The sequence below is a fragment of the Pleurodeles waltl genome, chromosome 4_1, assembly GCF_031143425.1.
Source record: "Pleurodeles waltl isolate 20211129_DDA chromosome 4_1, aPleWal1.hap1.20221129, whole genome shotgun sequence".
NCBI lineage: Eukaryota > Metazoa > Chordata > Amphibia > Caudata > Salamandridae > Pleurodeles > Pleurodeles waltl.
In genome coordinates, this window is record NC_090442.1 from 299,729,113 (window position 1) to 299,751,780 (window position 22,668).

At 44.2% G+C, this 22,668-nt stretch overlaps 1 protein-coding gene across 2 annotated transcripts in view; it reads left to right on the forward strand.

The window, feature by feature from the left end:
- ABTB3 (ankyrin repeat and BTB domain containing 3) overlaps window positions 1-22,668 on the forward strand; it is a 635,003-nt gene that overhangs the window by 589,590 nt on the left and 22,745 nt on the right. For both annotated transcript variants that reach the window (XM_069228380.1, XM_069228381.1), the window contains exons 12-13: window positions 4,660-4,765; window positions 10,997-11,099. In XM_069228380.1, coding sequence (XP_069084481.1) covers window positions 4,660-4,765; window positions 10,997-11,099 — 209 coding nt within the window. The remainder of the gene's footprint in view (window positions 1-4,659; window positions 4,766-10,996; window positions 11,100-22,668) is intronic.

A 22,668-nucleotide genomic window follows, 5' to 3' on the forward strand; every position in this document is an offset into this window, starting at 1 on the left:
CGTGAGGATGAGGTGGAGCAGAACAGTACAGATTAGTAGTGTATGACAGTGCAGTATATTGGGTCAGGGCAGTCAAGGAGAATGGAACGTATAGGAAAGTAGATTATTGAAATAAAGCACTCTTTGATTTTGATTTTGATTTGGTTGGCATTTGTAGAGTGCAAACAGCCAACCTTAAGGATATCCTGGTACTAAGAATCGTCTGACACTTGAGTAGAAAAGGCCACTACAGTTGCACGAGACTCAAAAGACAGTGTGGTAATATAGTCAGACCGTGAAAGGCAGGCTCAGCGAGCACCAGATGCAGAGTCTAGACTCTGTCAAGGCCCTCAATCAGCCCCCTTCCTACCCACCCAGCTGTGCACTGCCTTCAGCCGTGTGCATCTGGCTCAAGAGACAGGGCCTGTCCTCTGGCCCTACGACAACACCTGCTGCACCCTATGTATCTTTGTTCAACCTTTGGGTCATGTGCAGGTGTCAGGGTGCATGTCCTTGCTATTACCAACCTGTGCATCTCTCCCACCTACACAAGCTGTGCCCTGCACCCATCACAAATGTTCACGACACTCACTGTTCATAGCCTTTGGCCATGTACAGCTGCATTCTAGAATTAGTTTTTTATTTGGTTTCTCTGTATTTATATAACTTCAAACAAAAAAAAGTAAAAAGAAAATGCAATTTAAAAATAATATTGGCCATCTAGATCTGCAAATCTGTAGCTAGTAAAGAACGGAAAAATGCAGTTATGCAATATCCGCAATTCCATGGGTGGATCCAGGAATTCCATGGCAAAAACAGTAGCTTTTCATATTTCAAGGGCATACTAACTGTCTGTGTGTGCTGTCAGAGTATATCCCTCCTGCCTCCTTACACCACCAACACGTTTTTCAGGGTGCAAGCTTCAGCCCCTGACATCCCGTTGTGACTACCTCAACAGACTTTTTCAGTTATGACCAGTCAATCAGATCCTCCGGATTCATAATCATTTTAAGATCTGCAGATCCTGTCATGGGAGATGTAAAAAAAAAGTTATCCTTGTCCAATCAGATGAGTGTATTTGTTGAAGGATCAATAACTCTCCATTGTGTCCAAGAGTGCAAGTTAACTGTCAAGACATGCCTATAATTTAACCCATCAAAGACAGTCTACATCCTTTTTGTAACTTAAATATTATAAAAACTGCAGAGCAGATTTATTGTAATCCACAGAATTCTTTATTCTCAGCAGAGTTCTGATTCATGGTAATTCTGGTGAAATTTAATTCAGCATTTTTTGATGTAGCTAAAATGAAAAATGTTTGTACTTGCCCTGTTAATGTTCAGCCCAAGATGAATATGCATGAAACTTGGTACTCTGAAATATCTCCAGGTGTTCTCAGTTTTAAATTCTTAGCAGATTCTTCAATTGGCACCAAAGGTATTAACAAACCAAAGAATGCTTTTTCAATAGAAAGTGAGACTTAACCATAGCAGCAGTCACTGTCTCCAACTCAGTAGATTTGTTCGCTGCACTAAACCTGTAGCTGTCCCTTCTACAGCACGGTGGTTGGAATTTGGCACACATGCACCCCTTGGCATATTTTTAAACATGGCATACAAAATGGCAGCAGGATACCCAACTGCGTTTAATGTGGCTTGAATGGTATGATTCAAGTAGCATAACAATCTTTGGAATATTACTTTACTCTGAAATGACTGAAAAAAGACTACTCTAATTCCTTTGTGATTTACAGGATTACGTAACAAAATGACTATACTCTCTATTAGATGTCAGGGGCCGATTACTCCAACTGCACTGGCCTATGCTGGATTACGGGGTTATTGCTATGATTGCATTACTCGCCTCGGAATGAGTCTATCAAAGAATACTGACCTGTTTGTTTCACCTGTTATAAGATTACAGAGCATTACTCTGGTGATCATGAACCTGCGTGATATTACACAAGGACATTGCTCTGACTGCTGTCATCTTTACTGATGCACAGATGATCACTTTTACGCCGCATTAGATCACACAAGGCGGTTCCTGTCATTGCGAGGCTTTGAAGGTTGTTTGTTCCAGTCCATTCACCCTTGCTACAAGGAAAGCACTGCCATTCTGTCTCATTTGGACAGAAACGAGTGCTTTTTGTTTTCATTGTTTCTCACCAAGATGTTTTTATCACAATCAAAAATCGGAAGGGTACAAGGCTTCCCTAACTCGCAGGGACAGACTTCTGAAAAAACATATAGCACGGCTCTCCTTATACGTACCAGCGAAACGGTGACTTGTCCCTAAATGTACCTTGGTGGCTATTAAAGGACGATGCCCTGACAGAATACTAACCTCACGGGGACTTACTGCTGGGTCCATTGGCGTTAAAAATGCCAAAAGATGGGGAAAAGTCATAACATGTTTCTCCAGGAAACTTCCATTTGGGTGGTTTGATGGAAGGAATTGCCCTTTAAACCTCCCCAAAGCCCGCCCATTTGTCTCTGTGGCTTGGGACACTGCCCACTATGACGTGAGGACGTTCGTGATGGCCGTGCAGAAGGTGGTCTGCAGGCTGGCACTGAAACATCCAGTCAGGCCTTCTCTTTTCGTGGTGAGCCTAGAAAGCGTGGACCAGATTTGGCTTAACGCCATCCAGCTGTAGATAATAACAACTCTCTCCGCTGGATTTATCGGTCCTCTGCTGCAGCTCAGTGATGTAGCCTGGCATACCACTGGCATTAATGATTTAGGAAGAGTTATAAACGCCCCTTTGCAACAGGCGGTTAGCTCAGTTCTAATGAGTCCCGGCGACATTTATGAAAACCTTATGAAGTCTCTAACTCGCCTGCAGTTCTTCATGTCAAAAGGGAGTAGGCAGCCTTCACAAATACACCGTGGCGTGCATGCTCGTTTCGGAACTGATTTGTGGCATAAAACTTGCAAAGTAATTTCAGAATTATTGTATCGCTGGCAATTATTCATCTCAAGAAAATCTTCCCATGCAAAACACTGACTGTTCTGAGCTAGAAATCCATTGTTTACCAGGCCCCGTGTGCTCTTCCCGTGGATCTTGGGAGCCCCACACAAAATAATTTGTTGTCATTTTCGCTGTTCCCAAGGAACGGGCCATACTTCAGACCTTTCAATGTAAACGCATGTCCCTTTCGGGCGGCACCTCAAAGCACGTGCCAGCCAGACCAGCGCTAATACCGAAGGCCGTGCATTAATGTATTCTGTAAGGGTGCAACAGTTGCTGCTGTACTTAAATCAGTATGTTACTATCTTTCTGAGCATACATTTACCCACACAGTGTGGTGCACTGGAGTTTTGCGGCAATGGGGAAGCAAATGATGTGGCTGAGGTTCACTGAGAAAAGACAGATTGTGGTGCCCAAGACAGTATTATTTCACTGTTTTACCATTTTTATACACAATATTACTACCTGCGTAATTTTCACCTCATTAACACCTCATCCCCCCCCCCCCCCCCACTGCCGTCTTGAGACCCTCACGGGTGAGTAGCGTGCTCTATAAATTTTTTTGATTGATTGATTAGCATCCGTTTAATACCTGAATACAGCAGTCAGTCACTAAAAGATGACCATTTAATGTCTGCAGAGGCTTTGACACTGCTCTGCATGACGTGCGGCCTCTTTTTCATAACTTTAGACCTGTGTAATTTACAGCCATTTTTTAGAAATCTAAAAATTATGCAACATATGCAGCATATTGCGAGTTATGTTACAGTAAATCCCTAATATTGCAGATACTGCCGCAGCAAAAGAATCTCATAATTCTAGTTGCCTACCCCTCAAAATATGGTTAGAAATGAAGTATACACATTGCATCGACGGCATGTTCCTTTAACTCTGGGCATTGGTTCTTCTGGGAGCCATCCCACTTCTACGCCCTGTCCCTCTGGACGCCCCATGGGGTAGTGGCTTTGGACCTGATGAGCTAAAAACTCCACACACACAGCGTGGGGATAAATTAGTCTAAAAATGAAAAAGTCACAAACCACTTTGAAGCAAATAGCCCCGAAACCATCGTCTTCATATTACAAACACAAACCACTTTGAAGCAAACATTACCGGAAACTCTCCTTTATATTACAGCGCAACGAGAAATACTTATTACATCGAAAACAAAACTCAACTACTGGGAGAGGTTATTATTGTTGGGGTTATTATTGTTGCCTAGGTAAATGGAGACTTGACCCGTATCCAAGGAGGGTTAATCTCTTTTCAAAAGCACTACTCTTTTGAAGGAAGTACATATTTTACTTTAAAGAATGTGTTGTGGAAGATATTTTTTTATCAGGCTCGATGTAAATGTGAAGCTATACACTTAAAACACTTGAAATCCAATTTAAGATACTTTGGGATTTCAATAAATGTTCCAAGTGTCTAGCATTGGTTAGCATTTTCCACATTTACAAGTAGATGTCACAAAAGTTTGTGACACTTTTCTCTATACTTCTAGTTGTCTTATATATGTAGTAATTTGTGCTGGTACTAAAGTCATATTTAACAATACAATTTGTCCACAGAGTATCACACTGCATAGTATTCCATGTTTTATTTCCTGTAGAATTTAATGGTCATTTCTTGTTGCACATATTGATGGAATTTTATAATTATATTTCCCAGGATATCCTGTTGATACGCCTGTGTTACTTTTTTCCCAGAATGAAGTAATAAGCCAGCAGCTGTCTGTGATTTTCGCACAGTGTTACGGGCCCTATCCCATCCCAAAGCTAACCGAAATCAAGCGCAAGCAGACATCTCGCTTAGGTATGTGTGCTCATAATCTACCAACCACATGGTGCAGATAGACCTTTCAAAAGATGCTCCCGGTGCAAACAAGGAGAATGCACAGTATTGTGTAATATTGCCCCGGGTGGCTCTGATCTTGTGAAGGTGCCGTTGGCCACAATCAAGGTTTGCGTGGAAGGAGGACGGTGGCCATAAGGAGGCTCACAGATATAAATTAATCTGGACTAGGATGCCAATGTAATTAAGTGCCAGTGGAGCGAGACCATGTGATCCACTGCTAAAGCATTGAAACATTCAATGTAGAATGACAAACATGCTGGTTGTAGTGGAGCATGAGTGTTTTCAATGGCATTAATTAGGATTTGGTGGCAAATTCCTATCAGGATTTCAAATTGGGTGCTAATTGCACCCACTGTATAAAGTCGTCCCCACAATATGAAGCAGGTAAAGCCTGCTGCAAATCATGGGGTAAGTCGCATGCAGGTTATGTGTTTCAAACCCTGGAACACATAATATGTGCAAATTGGGGAGAAACTCAGAATAGTGTACAAATTGCACACCTGCTAAATAACGCATCTTGCAGTATCAGCAAATAACACATTCCCAATTTCCATATGTGATTTACAAATGCCTTGTAGTCTGCTAGATTGCAGCTAAAAATAGGGTGATTCAGCAAAGCAGGGTTAGATGGGAAGGGATAACAAGGGTTTGGAAATTTACATGGTGATCGGAAGAGCAGAGTAGAAAACCCGTCAACAAAGGGTGCAGTGAAACGATTTCAAATATAGATGTTTTTTAAAGTGATTGGAAGATTCAGAATAAATTCGGAATAACCATGTAGAACGTTAGAAATCTGATTGTAGTGATCAAACATTAAAGTAAGGAGATTTAAATTTGATACTTGAATTGCTTCTGTAGGGAAGACATTCTGTTACTGAAAAATGTTATTCTGAACTGTCAAAAGGGAGTAGGCAGCATTCAAGTCATTCAGCAGGATGGCTGAATGACTTGAATGCTTGCAGCTGATAAAGTGAAATGTTGTGAGATCATGAATTTGATTCCCATGAAAGGTAGGCTTAACCGTGCCATCTTCCTAGATTTGTAATTTGGACACTATTGTGGTATGAAGTACTATATTGGAAACAAATTATTATTATTATAATCCTTACACATGCATAATAAAAATGTTAGGGTCTACATGGTTAAGGTCAGCAAAGCTAAAAACCAGACAATGGTGCCTAATATGTGCCTGGCACTGGATTTGTGACCACTGGCACAGCTGCAAACTTTTCTGATTACCACATATTCAAAAGATTTGGATAGATGTCCACTTGCCATTGGGTAATGTCTGAAGTCACAATACATTCAATTATTTAAGCTGAACAAATTCGATCTGCGATTCAGGCCTGTGAAAAAGCAGTGGTCCTCAGTGAAGTTAAATAAATCTTCTTTATTCAGGTAAAACAGTACAACAGAAACATCTCTTCCATGTCAGCAGCAGGGACCATCTGGCACCAACATTCCAGTGTTGCTTAGAAACTCTATTACACATTCTAAGTTCTCTACAGGCTGTTGCAGTACATTGGCATGGCTACAACTAGAGGCAGATACCAAACAGACAGGATACTACACACCTTTCCCCCAACATACTTAAACCAAAATTAACAAAACAACATTATAAACTAAATCCTTCAAAAATTTAGGATGTAATTTTGTGCGCTCACTTCTCCATAAGGTAAAAGGAAGATGTTTAATCTTTTTATTATAATCAAGACTTTTGGAGACACCAGGAACAACAGCGTTTACGTTCCAAATGCGATTATCACTCAATTTAACAGCATTGTGAAATAATGTAATCACTTCAAGGTGCGAAGAATATTTAGGAAATACCTCTTTTGAGGAACACGCACTCTCACCATGTCTCCTACTTTTACCTTAGTTGATGAGGCAGTATGTCTCAAGTCAAAACTTAACTTACGTCGCTCTATCTTATCATCTTGAACCACTTCCCAGTCATCAGACTGCACCCTCACCCACTTCCATATAATTAATCCATGTGGAACACATCATTGTGATAGGTTTACGACCCCAAAATAATTCAAATGGCATTTTTGTTTGTGACTGAATGAGGGGTGAGACGATATAAGTACACTCTTTCAATAATTTCAGATTTCCAATCCCTGTTCTGATATTTAGCAATTTGTATGGCCTCCTTTAGCACTCGGTTAAACCTCACTCCCATGCATATAGTCTCTGGGTGATGGAGAGAACATTTTTAATGTACAATGCCACGCTCAGATAAAAACTCCTCCATCTCTTTGGAGACCAACTGCACACCATTATCAGTTAAAATACACTCAGGTAAGCCTTCCCTGTTGACAAACCACTAAGAAGTTCAATGACTTTTCATGTTTCTATATTTTGAGTTATACAAATTTCTGGCCACCTTGGGTACATGTTTATCAGGACTAAAACATAATACTGTCCACTCTTGCTGGTCATTGGCCCTAATATATCTAAGGCCACTTCCTGCCAAACCCTTACAGGTTTCTGTCTAACAACCATGGGTTGAACTCTGGTCTTACACACTTTATCACTGGAAATACAGTCAAAACAATCTTGCACAGCCCTTTCAACTTGTACATCAATACCAGGCCACCAGAGTACAGCCTAATTCTTTCTTTGTTTTTTTAAATCCCCTGGTGTCCTTGATGTCCAAGTTGTATAATCTCTTCCCTGATTTGACCATGAGGGACAAGTCTTGTGCCCCTCCAAAGAAAACTTCCTTTGACAGAAAGCTCATTGCGAACCTCCCAATATTTCCGGACTTCATTACATAGCCCATTCTTGTTAGACCATCCATCAGAGATTTGTATCAAAACGTCTTGTAAAGCAACATCTTCTGCAAGCTGTGTTTTCTATTTTTCCTCACTGATCACTCCATTGGTAACCTCACAGACACTGAAGTCATCTAATTCCCACCATTCTTCTTTTGAATCAGTCTCAATGTGTTTAGAAAGAAGACATGACAAACAATCAGCTACTTTATTCTCAGGTCCAGGAATATACTCAACACTGAAATTATATTCTTGTAATGTAATCACCTACTTGATTATACAGGAGGAAATGGCATCCAGAACTTTCTTACAGAAAATCTTTCTCAGAGGTTTATGGTCAGACCTTACAACAAACGTTCCACCCCAGAGAAACTTCTTGAGTTTCTTAATGACCCAATAAATACAGAGAGCCTCTTTCTCAATCACGGAGTAGTGAATTTCAGGTCCTATTTAAGCTCTTGACAGGAACATTATAGTTTCTTCTTTAACTTGTTTCAAAACAGCTCCTATACCTTTGGCACTAGAATCTGTGACCAAAATGGTACGTCCTCCAGTGTCAAAATGTTGTAAGGAGGGAGCATTATGCAAAGCATTCTTGACGTCCTGAAATTCTGATTCACATCGAGTGCAACAAGAGAACTTTATACCTTTCTTGAGGAGCGTTCTCATGTAAAATGTGCGACTTGCAAACTTGGGCACAAACTTAATATAATATTCAGCCATGCCTAGGAACGTGACTAGATCCTCCCTGCAGCTAGGATTGGGAAGTCTTTCAATAGTCCCCATCAGTTGATTCTTTGGCCTAACACCATCTTTAGTAAGCCAGTGATCAAGGTACTCAATTTCTGGGAGATTGAACCTACACTTATGGTCCCTCAAAATAAGACCTCTTTCTTTAAATTTACTCAAAACTTGTTTGATTATGTCATCATGTTCCTCTTGTGTCTTTCCAAACACTAAGACATCATCTTGATATATTTTAACTCCAGCAAGGCCCCCCAAGACATCTTCCATGAACCTTTGGAACACAGAAGCTGCAGAGCTAAAACCAAAAGGCAGCCCTGTGAACTTTAACATCCAAAATGGTGTGATGAGAGTTCAGGTTCATAGATATATAATCTAACTTGATCTGATGGTAAGCCGCACTGAGATCTAAGCAGAAAAAATAACAGCCCCCCTTAAGTAAAGAGAGCATCTCTGATATATTTGGAAGGGGATACCTATCAGGAATTACACTCTTATTAAGACTCTTCAGGTCTATACAAAGTCTAATTTCACCAGACACTTTCCGAGCAAGAACAATAGATGCAAGCCACTCAGTTGCCTCTGTCTCAACAATGATGCCCTCACTTTTCAACTTGTTAAGTTCTGGTAGCATGGCATCTCGTAATGCTAGAGGTACGGTCCTCACCTTACAAGATACTGGTAATGCCCCATCTTTAAGCACAAGTTTGTGAGTGTATTTGTTAAGACAACCCACTTTGTCAGTAAGCACCTCTTTAAACTCATTTCCCAAATTTGTAATCATTAGTTCATCTCCTCCTCCCGCCTTGTGAACATCCACCTTAAGAGGAGATTGAACTGTTTCTTCCTTCTTAGCTCTTTCCTTCAAGATAATGCAAGGTTCACTACTTAGATCTAATAAGATCTCAAGATCATCTTGGTATATCCAGCTGATGATACTATCTCCTTTACACAAGGTTTATATTTTACCTGCAGTTAAACAACCCTTATACTCCAGGTCACCCCAAAAAATATCCTAGCAATTTTATCTGTTGACCACTATACGCAAGTGATGTAATATCAGGCTTTAGTAACTTGACTTTTCCTTTAGGTTTTTCTAAATATAATTTTCTTGGCACTAGAGGAATTTCCGCCCCAGAATCAAACAACATCTTAACTGAATAACCATTGACTAATACACTGCCAAGGGGACCTTTGTTTCTGTGACCATCAATCTGGAGCACTACCTTGCCACAATGTACCTCATCATACTCACAATTCCAATCATCACCACCATCAAAACCTACTTCCTTCACACGTTTAGTTTTTGAAGACGATTTGCAATACTTAGCAAAGTGTCCAGTTTTCCCACAACTGCGACTCTTGACAGAAAAGACATGACAGGATTTGTTATTAGCGAGGTGTACACCACTTCCACAATGAAAGCACTTCTTTTTACCCATGTTCTTGTTGCCAACAGATGAGGAGTTATCAGTTATGGTAGGAAAACTCCCCACATGCTTAGTAGTAGTGATATCAATTGTCTGTACCTTCTCAGAACTAACAGTAAACCTATCCTTTTTTAGCATCTCAACACAAGCAAGAGAATGTTCAATGCATTTGGCAACAATATGTACTTCATCCAAAGTAGGATTATCCTTCTGCCAAATTTCATCCTTGATTTTTCAATACTACATCCCAACATAAATTAGTCACATATACGTTCTTCTAATAATTCCTCAAACTTGCATGTTGCGCCTAACCTTCGTAAGTCAGTGATATAAGATTCAATTGACTCGTGTGTTCTTTGCATGCGTCTACCAAAATGGTAGCATTCTAGAATTGAACTCACCTCCGGTAAATAATGCTTATCTAGTTTAGTTAAACAAACCTCAAACTCATTTAAGTTAGCTGCCTTCCTATCACTTAAGTCTAGTTCATTGGCATGGCTATAACTAGAGGCAGATACCAAACATACAGGATACTATAAGGCCATTATGATCTCAGAAACTAAATGAACTTTTCATATGAACAGCTCACCAACAATTTCTTCAGGCAGATGGTGAGTAATGATATTCAACATTACTACACAGTATGGATGGAATCAGCCTCTCCAAAGGTGGTGTTGGGAAAGTAGAATATTGTTATGACTGTTCTGGGTAGTTATATCCTATGAAAGTTTGCACACACAGTCTAGTAGATAAGAAATCAGAAGATTAGCTATAACCCTATTTCTGACAGTGGTAATTCCATAATTATGCTGAAAGAGCTGTGGTCACAAAATGGCAATATTCTAGTTCCGTCAGAAGGCAGCAGGCCATTACAAACTTAAAGAGTGACATTTCTATGTAATACAAAGTGTTTATTTTCTTTCTGTTGTCTCTGCAGAACAAAGCAATTTTCAGTTCTTCTCATACAATATGAAATTCTGTCGAAATATTTTTATAATGTCTTTTAAATTAAACCGAATTAATTTGAAGGTATACAAATAGCAGTTATTTAGTTCTCAGTGTCAACTTTGAAATGCTTCTTCTAGGTTTTTTGGTGTGCTTTCAGTTGCAGCTAGTCCTGTAGATAAATTAGCATAATTCTATGTGTTATGCTATTTCTTATCACTGGAAAACACCACAACTGGATCAAATTTGTTTTATGAATAAACTAAGTCCTTTAATTTATTTTTACTTTTCAGATCCACATTTTCTCAATAATAAGGAAATGTCTGATGTTACTTTTTTGGTTGAAGGGCGGCCCTTTTATGCTCACAAGGTGCTCCTGTTTACAGCATCCCCCAGGTAAGCAGATCTGTTTGGAACAGAAAATTGATCAACACAATCCTTTGGCTGGTAAACATTTTAAAATGTTAATATAGCTGGAACTCAAAAGAAATCAACAAGTGTATCTATATCATGCACTCTGACTAATAAAACAATTATCACTTAGCACTGAGGCTGTTGTATATTGGTTCAGTTCTTCCTCTAACATGGTTTGCCTATGCACATTTAGCAAATACATCCATCTGTCTGGCTAAATGACCTAATGTAGTTTTATACTAAATCATTTAACAAAGGATGAAGTACAATGGTAATATCCCACAGCCACAGTATTATTACTCAGGCTCCAAATTAAGATCTTCAGAACCCATTTCAGTAAAACGAAGGATCCTAAAAATCACCATTGGTGGCTGTCACTGAAACATACCTCAAAGAGATCAAAGTGTGTCTCAGCCTAAAACTAGACATAATTTCAGTGCTATCAGTTGTTTCATGTTACATTACTTTCTTGGTTATCAGTCTTGCGACCATAGAGAGACTAAATCAGAGATTAACAGTTCAACAAATTGAACAATTTCAAGTATACCCCTAAACTTGTTCTTTGCTTACATGTTTTATTCCAGCTTCATATATAATGTAAAAGAGTTGTCCTACTCCCTTTTTCAGAGAATCCAAGCATTATGAATGTGTCCTCCTTTTATTGTGGCAAAATTTCAGTTTGCACTTAGTGTTAACAGCATAGTCATTGTACATTGAAAATCTGGTTGAACACTCTTCTGGGACTAAACAGTGTGAGCTTGTGTTGAATGCCGTCACGCTTCATCAAATATTGTATTCAACATTAACCTCTCTGTAAGAAAGGGATCCTTTTTGCATTGATTACCCCATTTTGTTTTTGCTGACTGGTATTGCTGCTTTCCGAACTCTGCACACTCGGGTATTGCTGTCCAGGCCTCAGAGTATGTGCTTTGACCCTTAAAGCATGGTCAAATTGGCTAAGCCGCAATTGACATATTGAACTCTACAGTGATCTTCTAGTATGCTGTGCAGGAAACAATGGCATCAAAAGTTCAATGTCACCTGTGGACTGCACCACTTATTGTGCCGTCCCCTATAATGAAAATGGAAACAAGGCATCAGACCAACTTGTGTAGCTTGACTGCTCCAACATTTAAACCTGTAAAAAAAATCCACTGAGCACCGGCATTGCAGGTGGCAGGAAATAGCCGTACTTTTAAATATTACATAAGTCACTGTAAGGAAATGCCTCCTTGGCATGGTTACCCCCTGACTTTTTGCCTTTGCTGATGCTATGTTTTGAATTGAAAGCGTGCTGAGGCCTGCTAACCAGGCCCCAGCACCAGTGTTCTTTCCCTAACCTGTACTTTTGATTCCACAATTGGCACACCCTGGCATCCAGATAAGTCCCTTGTAACTGGTACTTCTGGTACCAAGGGCCCTGATGCCAGGGAAGGTCTCTAAGGGCTGCAGCATGTATTATGCCACCCAGGAGACCCCTCACTCAGCACAGACACACTGCTTACCAGCTTGTGTGTGCTAGTGAGAACAAAATGAGTAAGTCGACATGGCACTCCCCTCAGGGTGCCATGCCAGCCTCTCACTGCCTATGCAGTATAGGTAAGACACCCCTCTAGCAGGCCTTACAGCCCTAAGGCAGGGTGCACTATACCATAGGTGAGGGTACCAGTGCATGAGCACTGTGCCCCTACAGTGTCTAAGCAAAACCTTAGACATTGTAAGTGCAGGGTAGCCATAAGAGTATATGGTCTGGGAGTCTGTTTTACACGAACTCCACAGCACCATAATGGCTACACTGAAAACTGGGAAGTTTGGTATCAAACTTCTCAGCACAATAAATGCACACTGATGCCAGTGTACATTTTATTGTAAAATACACCACAGAGGGCACCTTAGAGGTGCCCCCTGAAACCTAACCGACTATCTGTGTAGGCTGACTGGTTCCAGCAGCCTGCCACACTAGAGACATGTTGCTGGCCCCATGGGGAGAGTGCCTTTGTCACTCTGAGGCCAGTAACAAAGCCTGCACTGGGTGGAGATGCTAACACCTCCCCCAGGCAGGAGCTGTAACACCTGGCGGTGAGCCTCAAAGGCTCACCCCTTTGTCACAGCACAGCAGGGCACTCCAGCTTAGTGGAGTTGCCCGCCCCCTCCGGCCACGGCCCCCACTTTTGGCGGCAAGGCTGGAGGAAACAAAGAAAGCAACAAGGAGGAGTCACTGGCCAGTCAGGACAGCCCCTAAGGTGTCCTGAGCTGAAGTGACTCTAACTTTTAGAAATCCTCCATCTTGCAGATAGAGGATTCCCCCAATAGGATTAGGGATGTGACCCCCTCCCCTTGGGAGGAGGCACAAAGAGGGTGTACTCACCCTCAGGGCTAGTAGCCATTGGCTACTAACCCCCCAGACCTAAACACGCCCTTAAATTTAGTATTTAAGGGCTCTCCCTGAACCTAGAAATTAGATTCCTGCAACTACAAGAAGAAGGACTGCCGAGCTGACAAACCCCTGCAGAGGAAGAACAGAAGACACCAACTGCCTTGGCCCCAGACTTACCGGCCTGTCTCCTGCCTTCCAAAGAAACCTGCTCCAGCGACGCTTTCCAAGGGACCAGCGACCTCTGAATCCTCTGAGGACTGCCCTGCTTCAAAAAAGACAAGAAACTCCTGAGGACAGCGGCACTGCTCCAAAAGAACTGCAACTTTGTTACAAGGAGCAGATTTAAAGACCCCTGCAACTCCCCGCAAGAAGCGTGAGACTTGCAACACTGCACCCGGCGACCCCGACTCGACTGGTGGAGAACAACCAACTCAGGGAGGACCCTCCGGCGACTCTACGACTGTGAGTAACCAAAGTTGTCCCCCCTGAGCACCCACAGCGACGCCTGCAGAGGGAATCCCCAGGCTCCCCCTGACCGCGACTGTCTGAACTCCATTTCCCGACGGCTGGAAAAGACCCTGCACCCGCAGCCCCCAGCCCCTAAAGAAACGGAACTTCTGTGCAGGAGTGACCCCCAGGAGACCCTCTCCCTTGCCCAGGTGGTGGCTACCCCGAGGAGCCCCCCCCTTGCCTGCCTGCGACGCTGAAGAGATCCCTTGATCTCTCATTGACTTCCATTGAAAACCCGACGCGTGTTTGCACACTGCACCCGGCCACCCCCGCGCTGCTGAGGGTGTACTTTCTGTGCTAGCTGGTGTCCCCCCCGGTGCCCTACAAAACCCCCCTGGTCTGCCCTCCGAAGACGCGGGTACTTACCTGGTGGCAGACTGGAACCGGGGCACCCCCTTCTCTCCATTATAGCCTATGTGTTTTGGGCACCTCTTTGACCTTTGCACCTGACCGGCCCTGAGCTGCTGGTGTGATAACTTTGGGGTTGCTCTGAACCCCCAACGGTGGGCTACCTTGGACCAAAAACTGAAACCTGTAAGTGACTTACTTACCTGTTAAAACTAACAACAACTTACCTCCCCCAGGAACTGTGAAAATTGCACTGTGTCCACTTTTAAAACAGCTTATTGTGTTTTATGTAAAAAGTATACATGCTAAAGTAATGATTCAAAGTTCCTAGAGTACTTACCTGCAATAACTTTCAAATGAGATATTACATGTAAAATTTGAACCTGTGGTTCTTAAAATAAACTAAGAAAATATATTTTTCTATAACAAAACCTATTGGCTGGATTTGTCTCTGAGTGTGTGTACCTCATTTATTGTCTATGTGTATGTACAACAAATGCTTAACACTACTCCTTGGATAAGCCTACTGCTCGACCACACTACCACAAAATAGAGCATTAGTATTATCTCTTTTTACCACTATTTTACCTCTAAGGGGAACCCTTGGACTCTGTGCATGCTATTCCTTACTTTGAAATAGCACATACATAGCCAACTTCCTACATTGGTGGATCAGCGGTGGGGTACAAGACTTTGCATTTGCTGGACTACTCAGCCAATACCTGATCACACGACAAATTCCAAAAATTGTCATTAGAACTTGATTTTTTGCAATTTGAAATTGTTCTAAATTCTTTAAAGTCCTGCTAGGGCCTTGTGTTAGTCCCTGTTAGCATTCCTTTTAGAGTTTAAAAGTTTGTAAAAGTTTGAATTAGATTCTAGAACCAGTTTTAGATTCTTAAAAAGCATTCCAACTTTTAGAAGAATAATGTCTAGTACAGATATGAATGTGGTGGAACTCGACACCACACCTTACCTCCATCTCCAGATGAAAGAGCTAAGGTCACTCTGTAACATAAGAAAAATAACAATGGGCTCCAGACCTACCAAAGTACAGCTCCAGGAGCTGTTGGCAGAGTATGATAGAGCCAACCCCTCTGTGGATAACACAGAGGAGGATGATAGTGAACTGGAGGAAGAATCCCCTCCACCAGTCCTATCCAGGGAGAACAGGGCCTCTCAAGCCCTGACTCCAAAAATAATAGTCAGAGATGCTGGCTCCCTCACAGGAGGGTCCAGCCTCTCTGAAATCACTGAGGATAACTCCAGTGAAGAGGACATCCAGTTAGCCAGGATGGCCAAAAGATTGGCTTTGGAAAAACAGATCCTAGCCATAGAAAGGGAAAGACAAGAGATGGGCCTAGGACCCATCAATGGTGGCAGCAACATAACTAGGGTCAGAGATTCTCCTGACATGTTGAAAATCCCCAAAGGGATTGTAACTAAATATGAAGATGGTGATGACATCACCAAATGGTTCACAGCTTTTGAGAGGGCTTGTGAAACCAGAAAAGTGAACAAATCTCACTGGGGTGCTCTCCTTTGGGAAATGTTCACAGGAAAGTGTAGGGATAGACTCCTCACACTCTCTAAAAAAGATGCAGAATCTTATGACCTCATGAAGGGTACCCTGATTGAGGGCTTTGGATTCTCCACTGAGGAGTATAGGATTAGATTCAGGGGGGCTCAAAAATCCTCGAGCCAGACCTGGGTTGACTTTGTAGACTACTCAGTAAAAACACTAAATGGTTGGATTCAAGGCAATGGTGTAAATGATTATGATGGGCTGTACAATTTATTTGTGAAAGAACACCTATTAAGTAATTGTTTCAATGATAAACTGCATCAGCATCTGGTGGACCTAGGACCAATTTCTCCCCAAGAATTGGGAAAGAAGGCGGACCATTGGGTCAAGACTAGGGTGTCCAAAACTTCCACAGGGGGTGACCAAAAGAAAGGGGTCACAAAACCTCCCCAGGGGAAAGGTGGTGAGACAGCCAAAAACAAAAATAGTAAAGAGTCTTCTACAGGCCCCCAAAAACCTGCACAGGAGGGTGGGCCCAGAGCCTCTTCACAAAACAATTCTGCGTACAAGGGTAAAAACTTTGATCCCAAAAAGGCCTGGTGTCGTAACTGTAGTCAGTCTGGACACCAAACTGGAGACAAGGCCTGTCCCAAGAAAGATACCACTTCTAACTCCCATCCAGCTAAAACTGGAATGGCCAGTCTCCAAGTGGGATCAACAGTGTGCCCAGAGCAAATCAGGTGTCACACTGAAGCTACATTAGTCTCTGAGGGTGGGGTGGATTTAGCCACACTGACTGCCTGGCCCCCTAACATGCAAAAATACAGGCAGCAGCTCTTAATTAATGGGACAAGTGTAGAGGGCCTGAGGGATACAGGTGCCAGTGTCACTATGGTGACAGAGAAACTGGTTTCCCCTGGCCAATTTCTGACTGGACAAACCTATCCAGTCACCATTGCTGACAATCAGACTAAAGTACATCCCATGGCAATGGGAACTTTAGAGTGGGGAGGGGTCAATGGCCTGAAACAGGTGGTGGTCTCCTCAAATATCCCAGTAGACTGTTTGCTTGGAAACGACCTGGAGTCCTCAGCATGGGCTGAGGTAGAACTGAAAACCCATGCAGCCATGCTGGGTATCCCTGAACTGGTGTGTGTCAAGACTAGGGCACAGTGCAAGGCACAGGGTGAAAAAGTAGAGCTGGAGTCTGGAAAAATGGCCCAGCCTACCAAGAGAAAAGGAAAGTCAGCTGGGAAACCAGCTGCAACACAACACCAAAAAGAGAACCTCTCTTCTCAGGAAGAAGTTCTGCCCTCTGAGGGAACTGAGCCTATGGAGCTGGAACCTTATCAGGTTGAGCTCTTGGGCCCAGGGGGACCCTCAAGGGAAGAGTTGTGTAAGGGACAAGAAACCTGTCCCTCTCTTGAAGGCCTTAGGCAGCAAGCTGCTGAAGAGTCCAAAGGCAAGAAAAATGGAACACATAGGGTCTATTGGGAAGATGGACTCCTGTACACTGAGGCAAGAGATCCCAAACCTGGTGCCACTAGGAGAGTGGTAGTGCCTCAGGGTTTCAGAGAGTTTATTCTGACCTTAGCCCATGATATTCCCCTTGCTGGGCATTTGGGACAAACCAAGACGTGGGAGAGGTTAGTCAACCACTTCTACTGGCCCAATATGTCCCAGAAGGTTAAGGAGTTTTGCCTCTCCTGCCCCACCTGTCAAGCCAGTGGTAAGACAGGTGGGCATCCAAAGGCCCCCCTCATTCCACTTCCAGTGGTGGGGGTCCCCTTTGAAAGAGTGGGTGTGGACATAGTTGGTCCACTAGAACCTCCCACAGCCTCAGGAAATATGTACATCCTAGTAGTAGTGGATCATGCTACTAGGTATCCTGAAGCTATTCCCCTTAGGTCGACTACTGCCCCTGCAGTAGCCAAGGCCCTCATTGGTATCTTTACCAGAGTGGGTTTCCCTAAGGAGGTGGTTTCTGACAGAGGTACCAACTTCATGTCAGCTTACCTAAAACACATGTGGAATGAGTGTGGAGTGACTTATAAATTCACTACACCATGTCATCCACAAACTAATGGCCTTGTTGAGAGATTCAACAAGACATTAAAGGGCATGATCATGGGGCTCCCAGAAAAACTCAAAAGGAGATGGGATGTCCTCCTGCCATGTCTGCTTTTTGCTTACAGAGAGGTGCCTCAGAAGGGAGTAGGATTCTCACCCTTTGAACTTCTGTTTGGCCACCCTGTAAGGGGACCACTTGCTCTTGTTAAAGAAGGCTGGGAGAGACCTCTTCATGAGCCTAAACAAGACATAGTGGACTATGTACTTGGCCTTCGCTCAAGGATGGCAGAGTACATGGAAAAGGCAAGTAAAAGCCTTGAGGCCAGCCAACAACTCCAGAAGTTGTGGTATGACCAAAAGGCTGCACTGGTTGAATTCCAACCAGGGCAGAAAGTCTAGGTTCTGGAGCCTGTGGCCCCCAGGGCACTTCAGGACAAATGGAGTGGCCCTTACCCAGTACTAGAGAGGAAGAGTCAGGTCACCTACCTGGTGGACCTGGGCACAAGCAGGAGCCCCAAGAGGGTGATCCATGTGAACCGCCTTAAGCTCTTCCTTGACAGGGCTGATGTAAATCTGTTAATGGTAACAGATGAGGACCAGGAAGCTGAGAGTGAGCCTCTCCCTGATCTCCTCTCATCAGACCCTAAAGATGGCTCAGTGGATGGGGTGATCTACTCAGACACCCTCTCTAGCCAACAGCAAGCTGACTGTAGGAAGGTCCTACAACAGTTTGCTGAACTCTTTTCCCTAACCCCTGGTCAGACACACCTGTGTACCCATGATGTGGACACAGGAGACAGCATGCCTGTCAAAAACAAAATATTTAGACAGTCTGATCAAGTTAAGGAAAGCATCAAGGTGGAAGTCCACAAGATGCTGGAATTGGGAGTAATAGAGCCCTCTGACAGCCCCTGGGCTAGCCCAGTGGTCTTAGTCCCCAAACCTCACACCAAAGATGGAAAGAGAGAGATGAGGTTTTGTGTGGACTACAGAGGTCTCAACTCTGTCACCAAGACAGATGCCCATCCCATTCCTAGAGCTGATGAGCTCATAGACAAATTAGGGGCTGCCAAATTCTTAAGTACCTTTGACTTAACAGCAGGGTACTGGCAAATCAGAATGGCCCCTGGAGCAAAAGAAAAGACAGCATTCTCCACACCTGATGGGCATTATCAGTTCACTGTTATGCCCTTTGGTTTAAAGAATGCCCCTGCCACCTTCCAAAGGTTGGTGAATCAAGTCCTTGCTGGGCTGGAATCCTTTAGTGCAGCTTATCTTGATGATATTGTTGTCTTCAGCTCCACCTGGCAGGATCACCTGGTCCACCTGAAGAAGGTTTTGAAGGCCCTGCAATCTGCAGGCCTCTCTATCAAGGCATCCAAATGCCAGCTAGGGCAGGGAACTGTGGTTTACTTGGGACACCTTGTAGGTGGAGGCCAAGTTCAGCCACTCCAACCCAAGATCCAGACTATTCTGGACTGGGTAGCTCCAAAAACCCAGACTCAAGTCAGGGCATTCCTTGGCTTGACTGGGTACTATAGGAGGTTTGTGAAGGGATATGGATCCATTGTGACAGCCCTCACAGAACTCACCTCCAAGAAAATGCCCAAGAAAGTAAACTGGACTGTAGAATGCCAACAGGCCTTTGACACCCTGAAACAAGCTATGTGCACAGCACCAGTTCTAAAAGCTCCAGATTACTCCAAGCAATTCATTGTGCAAACAGATGCCTCTGAAAATGGGATAGGGGCAGTTTTGTCCCAAACAAATGATGATGGCCTTGACCAGCCTGTTGCTTTCATTAGCAGGAGGTTACTCCCCAGGGAGCAGCGTTGGAGTGCCATTGAGAGGGAGGCCTTTGCTGTGGTTTGGTCCCTGAAGAAGCTGAGACCATACCTCTTTGGTACTCACTTCCTAGTTCAGACTGACCACAGACCTCTCAGATGGCTGATGCAAATGAAAGGTGAAAATCCAAAACTGTTGAGGTGGTCCATCTCCCTACAGGGAATGGACATTATAGTGGAACACAGACCTGGGACTGCCCATGCCAATGCAGATGGCCTTTCCAGGTTCTTCCACTTAGAAAATGAAGACTCTCTTGGGAAAGGTTAGTCTCATCCTCTTTCGTTTGGGGGGGGGGTTGTGTAAGGAAATGCCTCCTTGGCATGGTTACCCCCTGACTTTTTGCCTTTGCTGATGCTATGTTTTGAATTGAAAGCGTGCTGAGGCCTGCTAACCAGGCCCCAGCACCAGTGTTCTTTCCCTAACCTGTACTTTTGATTCCACAATTGGCACACCCTGGCATCCAGATAAGTCCCTTGTAACTGGTACCTCTGGTACCAAGGGCCCTGATGCCAGGGAAGGTCTCTAAGGGCTGCAGCATGTATTATGCCACCCTGGAGACCCCTCACTCAGCACAGACACACTGCTTACCAGCTTGTGTGTGCTAGTGAGAACAAAATGAGTAAGTCGACATGGCACTCCCCTCAGGGTGCCATGCCAGCCTCTCACTGCCTATGCAGTATAGGTAAGACACCCCTCTAGCAGGCCTTACAGCCCTAAGGCAGGGTGCACTATACCATAGGCGAGGGTACCAGTGCATGAGCACTGTGCCCCTACAATGTCTAAGCAAAACCTTAGACATTGTAAGTGCAGGGTAGCCATAAGAGTATATGGTCTGGGAGTCTGTTTTACACGAACTCCACAGCACCATAATGGCTACACTGAAAACTGGGAAGTTTGGTATCAAACTTCTCAGCACAATAAATGCACACTGATGCCAGTGTACATTTTATTGTAAAATACACCACAGAGGGCACCTTAGAGGTGCCCCCTGAAACCTAACCGACTATCTGTGTAGGCTGACTGGTTCCAGCAGCCTGCCACACTAGAGACATGTTGTTGGCCCCATGGGGAGAGTGCCTTTGTCACTCTGAGGCCAGTAACAAAGCCTGCACTGGGTGGAGATGCTAACACCTCCCCCAGGTAGGAGCTGTATCACCTGGCGGTGAGCCTCAAAGGCTCACCCCTTTGTCACAGCAGAGCAGGGCACTCCAGCTTAGTGGAGTTGCCCGCCCCCTCCGGCCACGGCCCCCACTTTTGGCGGCAAGGCTGGAGGAAACAAAGAAAGCAACAAGGAGGAGTCACTGGCCAGTCAGGACAGCCCCTAAGGTGTCCTGAGCTGAAGTGACTCTAACTTTTAGAAATCCTCCATCTTGCAGATAGAGGATTCCCCCAATAGGATTAGGGATGTGACCCCCTCCCCTTGGGAGGAGGCACAAAGAGGGTGTACTCACCCTCAGGGCTAGTAGCCATTGGCTACTAACCCCCCAGACCTAAACACGCCCTTAAATTTAGTATTTAAGGGCTCTCCCTGAACCTAGAAATTAGATTCCTGCAACTACAAGAAGAAGGACTGCCGAGCTGACAAACCCCTGCAGAGGAAGAACAGAAGACACCAACTGCCTTGGCCCCAGACTTACCGGCCTGTCTCCTGCCTTCCAAAGAAACCTGCTCCAGCGACGCTTTCCAAGGGACCAGCGACCTCTGAATCCTCTGAGGACTGCCCTGCTTCGAAAAAGACAAGAAACTCCCGAGGACAGCGGCACTGCTCCAAAAGAACTGCAACTTTTTTACAAGTAGCAGATTTAAAGACCCCTGCAACTCCCCGCAAGAAGCGTGTGACTTGCAACACTGCACCCGGCGACCCCGACTCGACTGGTGGAGAACAACTAACTCAGGGAGGACCATCCGGCGACTCTACGACTGTGAGTAACCAAAGTTGTCCCCCCTGAGCCCCCACAGCGACGCCTGCAGAGGGAATCCCCAGGCTCCCCCTGACCGCGACTGTCTGAACTCCATTTCCCGACGGCTGGAAAATACCCTGCACCTGCAGCCCCCAGCCCCTAAAGAAACGGAACTTCTGTGCAGGAGTGACCCCCAGGAGGCCCTCTCCCTTGCCCAGGTGGTGGCTACCCCGAGGAGCCCCCCCCTTGCCTGCCTGCGACGCTGAAGAGATCCCTTGATCTCTCATTGACTTCCATTGAAAACCCGACGCGTGTTTGCACACTGCACCCGGCCGCCCCCGCGCTGCTGAGGGTGTACTTTCTGTGCTAGCTGGTGTCCCCCCCGGTGCCCTACAAAACCCCCCTGGTCTGCCCTCCGAAGACGCGGGTACTTACCTGCTGGCAGACTGGAACCGGGGCACCCCCTTCTCTCCATTATAGCCTATGTGTTTTGGGCACCTCTTTGACCTTTGCACCTGACCGGCCCTGAGCTGCTGGTGTGATAACTTTGGGGTTGCTCTGAACCCCCAACGGTGGGCTACCTTGGACCAAAAACTGAAACCTGTAAGTGACTTACTTACCTGTTAAAACTAACAACAACTTACCTCCCCCAGGAACTGTGAAAATTGCACTGTGTCCACTTTTAAAACAGCTTATTGTGTTTTATGTAAAAAGTATACATGCTAAAGTAATGATTCAAAGTTCCTAGAGTACTTACCTGCAATAACTTTCAAATGAGATATTACATGTAAAATTTGAACCTGTGGTTCTTAAAATAAACTAAGAAAAGATATTTTTCTGTAACAAAACCTATTGGCTGGATTTGTCTCTGAGTGTGTGTACCTCATTTATTGTCTATGTGTATGTACAACAAATGCTTAACACTGCTCCTTGGATAAGCCTACTGCTCGACCACACTACCACAAAATAGAGCAT